General features: G+C 42.3%; 1 protein-coding gene across 1 annotated transcript; it reads left to right on the forward strand.

Annotated features, from left to right (window-relative positions):
• Positions 1–583: 583 nt before the first annotated feature.
• On the forward strand, positions 584–4,336 carry casr (calcium-sensing receptor). The gene is made up of 6 exons (XM_086226251.1): positions 584–768; positions 841–1,147; positions 1,259–2,098; positions 2,186–2,416; positions 2,887–3,010; positions 3,103–4,336. The coding sequence occupies exons 1-6, from the start codon at positions 584–586 to the stop codon at positions 4,236–4,238; spliced, it is 2,823 nt and encodes a 940-aa protein (XP_086082377.1). The 3' UTR covers positions 4,239–4,336.
• The last annotated feature ends 1,785 nt before the right edge of the window (positions 4,337–6,121 follow it).

A 6,121-nucleotide genomic window follows, 5' to 3' on the forward strand; every position in this document is an offset into this window, starting at 1 on the left:
TTTAAAAACCGCAAGCACCCTGAGGTCATGTTGGCTTGTAACGGCACCCTCGCCCGCTGTTTCCATTTATGGGAAATTCCCACCACAAAAAAAAAAATCGTTTATTATATCTTGTTAAATTATTCCCAGTGTTGATTTGGTTTTGGCTAGAAGTTGTTGAATACAATCATGTTTACTTTGTTGAAATATAAATTCATACCTGAGTAGATTTTATCATCAGCCAAAGAGGTCACGTGATCACTGGAGTTGGTTTGTCAGCCTGTACTTTAAGAGGATAACTCAAAGGGTTAAAGATGAACTTTGATGAAATTTGGTAGGATGACAGATTTTAGGTTGAAGAATGATTTATTCCACTTTTTGAATTGACCCAGATCTGATGATGCCACACCAACCATTCTGGTTGCCGGTTTTGCGACACCCTCAAATGTTTCATCTGTCTCCTTGTACTTTCAGCTATTCCCTCCACTGTAAACATGACGGACACAAAGCAGGCCAGTCGGCAGATTGATGGGAGAAGATAATATTTAGAACACCTTCACTCAGGAGAGTTGTAGAGAATAATCTTGCCCAAAAGCAAAAGAAGATGTATTTTGCTCTGTATTATCTGATCCTCTTGGGGTCCAGTTATGTTATTTCCACCTACGGACCCCACCAGCGAGCACAGATGACTGGAGATATCTTGCTTGGGGGTCTGTTCCCCATACACTTTGGCGTTGCATCCAAAGACCAAGACCTGGCAGCCCGGCCAGAGTCCACACAGTGTGTCAGGTAAAGAGTGTGACTGCTTTAATAGTGGTGTCTCTGTGAAAATCATGTATCTGACTCCATGTTGTTTTGCAGGTTTAACTTTCGCGGCTTTCGATGGCTCCAGGCTATGATTTTTGCCATTGATGAGATAAACAACAGCAGCACTCTCCTGCCCAACATCACACTGGGCTACAGAATCTTTGACACTTGCAACACTGTTTCTAAAGCCTTGGAGGCCACCCTTAGCTTTGTGGCTCAAAATAAGATAGACTCCCTGAATTTAGATGAGTTTTGTAACTGCACCGATCACATCCCATCAACCATCGCAGTCGTAGGAGCTGCTGGATCGGCTGTCTCCACAGCAGTTGCAAACTTATTGGGTCTTTTTTATATTCCTCAGGTGAGTAAATCAGTGCTCCCCTTAAATGGGTCCTTATATCACAGCAAATTTGATTAAATAATGAATTTGACCAGAACAGTGTGTATGCATGACATGACATCTCTGTTTCAGATCAGCTATGCCTCCTCTAGTCGCTTACTGAGTAACAAGAATCAGTACAAGTCCTTCATGAGAACTATTCCTACGGATGAGTACCAGGCTACGGCCATGGCGGACATAATTGAGTACTTCCAGTGGAACTGGGTCATTGCTGTGGCCTCTGATGATGATTATGGACGGCCAGGGATCGAAAAGTTTGAGAAAGAGATGGAGGAACGAGACATCTGCATTCACCTAAATGAGCTAATCTCTCAGTACTTTGAGGACCATGAAATCCAAGCTCTGACCGACAGGATCGAGAACTCAACAGCCAAAGTCATTGTTGTGTTTGCCAGCGGGCCCGATATTGAGCCTCTGATCAAAGAGATGGTGCGGAGAAACATTACTGATCGTATCTGGCTAGCTAGTGAAGCTTGGGCAAGCTCGTCCCTCATCGCTAAACCAGAGTATCTCAATGTTGTGGCGGGGACTATTGGTTTTGCTCTAAAGGCGGGGCATATACCTGCTTTTAAAGAGTTCTTACAGCAAGTCCAACCAAAGAAAGACAGTCATAATGAGTTTGTCAGGGAGTTTTGGGAGGAAACGTTCAACTGTTATCTAGAAGACAGCCCGAGGCTCCAAGAAAGTGAGAATGGAAGCACTAGTTTCAGGCCTTTGTGTACCGGCGAGGAAGACATCACCAGTGTTGAGACTCCATACCTGGACTACACGCACCTGCGTATCTCCTATAACGTGTACGTTGCGGTATATTCCATCGCACACGCCCTGCAGGACATCCTCACCTGCACACCTGGACATGGACCTTTTGCTAACAATTCCTGTGCAGACATAAAGAAAATGGAAGCATGGCAGGTAAAATGTTGCACACTCCCAAAGTAAATTTCTGATCTCTTTATCAAATTCAAAGGAGTAAGTGAAATGTGTGTTTTTTCCTCTCAGGTGCTAAAGCAGCTCAGACATTTGAACTACACCAACAGTATGGGGGGAAAGATGCACTTTGATGAGAGTGCAGATATGGCAGCCAACTATACCCTTATAAACTGGCACAGGTCCACTGAAGACGGCTCTGTGGTGTTTGAGGAGGTTGGATACTACAACATGCACACAAAGAGAGGAGCCAAGCTGGTCATCGACAAGACAAAGATTCTGTGGAATGGATACAGTTCTGAGGTTTGTCAGTCAAACTTGAGCAGATCTCATTTTTCAAATCAAAAACGCTGATGTGGGAATGAGTCCCAAAATCTGTCAGTTATCAATGTTGAATATCCGGTTCAATCGTCTTAAATCTTACAGGATCTTTGAATGTGTTTTTGTTAAATCCCGAAATACATACTGGTGGTGGTGAACTCAAGCTTAACATTCGATGGCATAAAGTAAGTCAGTAGTGACAGCACTCTACAAGTCTGCAAACCTCATCACACAAACAGCTACAGTGAGAAGCTACGTAGTTGTGGTAATGTTGAGGTTGTGTCAGTGCCGTTGTTCATTCATAGTATAATGATATGTTTGTGCAATACAGTTTATAAACCATAAAGCCCCTCAAGCTTGTGTACGGAACCAAAATAACACCAAGAACCAATTACACCCGTGGTTGATAGCTTAATTACTTTCTAACTCATGCAACTTCTGTGTCATTCTAGGTGCCGTTCTCTAACTGCAGTGAGGACTGCGACCCTGGTACAAGAAAAGGGATCATAGACAGTATGCCCACATGCTGTTTCGAATGCACGGAGTGCTCGGATGGAGAGTACAGTAACCATAAAGGTACTTTAGGCCAGACGTGCAATCTGTTGTGTGCTGATGATACCCTGTTGAGGATGCACTTCTAAGGCAGATGATATGTTCTATTCCCACAGATGCCAGTATTTGCACCAAGTGTCCAAATAACTCCTGGTCCAGTGGGAATCACACGTTCTGCTTCTTGAAGGAAATTGAGTTTCTTTCCTGGATGGAGCCGTTCGGGATCGCTTTGGCCATATGTGCAGTGCTGGGTGTTTTCTTGACAGCATTCGTACTAGGAGTGTTTGTCAAATTTCGCAACACTCCAATAGTGAAAGCCACAAACCGAGAGCTGTCCTACTTGCTCTTGTTCTCACTTATCTGTTGCTTCTCCAGCTCTCTCATCTTCATCGGAGAGCCACATGATTGGATGTGCCGATTGCGCCAGCCTACATTCGGGATCAGCTTTGTTCTTTGTATCTCCTGCATCCTTGTGAAGACAAACCGAGTGCTTCTGGTCTTTGAAGCCAAGATCCCGACAAGTTTCCATCGTAAATGGTGGGGGTTAAACCTGCAGTTTCTTTTGGTTTTTCTCTTCACATTTGTCCAAGTTATGATCTGTGTAGTCTGGCTTTACAATGCCCCTCCTTTCAGCTATATGAATCACGACATCGATGAGATCATTTTTATCACCTGCAACGAGGGCTCAGAGATGGCTCTTGCATTTCTCATTGGCTATACATGCCTCCTGGCAGCTATATGCTTCTTCTTTGCATTTAAATCACGCAAACTTCCAGAGAACTTTACCGAGGCCAAGTTCATCACTTTTAGCATGCTCATATTCTTCATTGTTTGGATCTCTTTCATCCCCGCCTACTTCAGTACTTATGGGAAGTTTGTGTCAGCTGTGGAGGTCATTGCTATTCTGGCATCCAGCTTTGGGATGCTGGCCTGTATTTTCTTCAACAAGGTCTACATCATCCTCTTCAAACCTTCCAGGAACACAATCGAGGAAGTCCGATGCAGCACAGCGGCACACGCTTTCAAAGTGGCTGCCAAAGCTACTCTGAAACATAGCACAGCATCAAGAAAAAGGTCTAGCAGCATTGGCGGATCCTCTGCTTCCACCCCGTCCTCGTCCACCAGCCTCAAGACAAACGGCAATGATTGCGATCCGCCCTCAGGAAAGCACAAGCCCAGGGTGAGCTTCGGCAGTGGAACAGTTACTCTGTCTTTGAGCTTTGAGGAATCTCGGAGGAGTTCTCTGATGTGAAAGTGCACGCTTCAGTAATCACATTAATAGGGTGTATTTTGGAGTTTATTTTGAAATGTATTAACACTGTTTTAGCTTCCTCTTACTGTTATCTGCAGGAAAACCACGCTAGTCCAACTATTATCTACTATACATCAACCTGTTTCCAGCTTAAACTTGATTCTGAAAATAAGACACATTTTGTACCAATAATAAAAACACATGAAACCCTAATATTGTTATTGCCCTTTATTCATCCACAAAAAAAAAAGACATGACATGAAAAGACAAAGATAAAACTTGGGGAAATGGGTTGGATTTGGCTCCAATAAAACTGACACAAAATATTGTGCATAGAGAATAACTATGGTTCCATAGACAACTATTTCGCCTCGCAAGCCTCATATTGCAGATAAATACTTTAAAATGATTTGGACTCTTGGAAAGAAAGAAAAAAGCAGAGACCTTTTGCCCAAAACTACAGAATCTCATGACCATATCTTGAACCACCTCCCATATTTTCAGGCTGTTCTACACAATGACATTATGATAACTAATATTCTTTCACATGGGTTCACTTAGCCTCCTCTGGAGCTTCCTTTGAAAACCTCTGCAGATCTAGCAAGGCTTCATTGATTGCTATGGTGAAAACGACTTTCACGGGGCACGACTGTCTTTGTCGTAAAACTTCGGCTCACTCACAAATCTATTTTATGTGGTAATTAACATAAAGTGTAAAACTTGAAACCCAGCAATGGACCAACAGAGGACAATTCAGGCGCTTTAATTAGATAGCCAAGACAAAAGGATGTATGACTCACATTGTACACGCACACACACACACACACACACACACACACACACACACACACAATTACAGGATGTTGACAGAACAGTGATTACACTCTGTTTTAATCAATCATGTGACTAAAGTAATGAAAGCCATAAAAAGAATTCCCGTTAACAGTGAACTCATTTCTGCCCTATTTGTGGCAACAGTGAGCAGTACTATTTCAAGGTCTATTTGAAACAATAAAAATACCCTTTATTAACAAAAACTATGAGCCAACAAGGCAGTATAAGTCACAGAAATATAGATCTGAACAACTAAAAAAAAAATAAATTGTGACGCCGATAGCAGAGGGCTGCAGGGGCTTTAGCTGCAAATATTTCGGAGGACTTTCTCTGCTTGCTAATCACAAGTGTCTGACAACTGCAAACACTGCAGGCCTGTCTCACATGTTAATGCCATTCTCAGACTGTTGTAGGCTTACACCACATACACATGTCATAGCAGTATTCAGGCGGTATAAAGAAGAGGGAGGAGCAACTGGGGGAAGGCGCTATCTTTTAAAGCCAATGTGGGCGATTGTCAACTGTAAAGAAAACTCTAAGCTGGGACAATTTCCTGAGAAGAGAAACACGTGAAGCTTTGTTTCCTCCATGGCGTCTCTTGGATAAAGAGAGAGTGGTGAAACACTCAAATATTCAAACATCTCAACACATGAGTGCTCAACGTACGGTATTTTATTTTCACATCACTTTATCACACACTCAACCTTTTACTCTTTTCATTTGACAGAATTATTAGTTAATTGCAGGTTAACTACAATAAGATCAGATTAGAAAATATCTAAAATCCCCTGCATCATAGCCAGACCCACGACTGGCAGCCATTCATCAAGTTTTATTTAAATGCAATACATTACATGAAAATGTGTTTTTTTTTTTTCATTTTCATTTTTTTTTTACTGAAAATGTGCGTTTTGTTTTTTTGGTTCAGTTGGATTAGAAATGTATTAGTCAACAATGTTGAAGATTGTCTTTGGGTTCAGGAACAGGGATCTCCAGAAGGAACAGAGATCTTGAGACAGCGTTTGAGGAAAAGGAAGACATGGCCACAG

The sequence above is a fragment of the Aulostomus chinensis genome, chromosome 15 (assembly GCF_037954235.1).
Source record: "Aulostomus chinensis isolate RoL2024-O1b breed Wild chromosome 15, RoL_Achi_v1.0, whole genome shotgun sequence".
Classification (NCBI taxonomy): domain Eukaryota; kingdom Metazoa; phylum Chordata; class Actinopteri; order Syngnathiformes; family Aulostomidae; genus Aulostomus; species Aulostomus chinensis.

Bases quoted from the DNA above. Each gene is read 5' to 3' on its own strand.
- casr (XM_086226251.1), top strand. From the start codon at position 584: ATGTATTTTGCTCTGTATTATCTGATCCTCTTGGGGTCCAGTTATGTT. The intron at 2,417-2,886 runs GTTTGTCAGTCA...GTGTCATTCTAG, and splicing joins GGAATGGATACAGTTCTGAG to GTGCCGTTCTCTAACTGCAG. The intron at 3,011-3,102 runs GTACTTTAGGCC...CTATTCCCACAG, and splicing joins AGAGTACAGTAACCATAAAG to ATGCCAGTATTTGCACCAAG.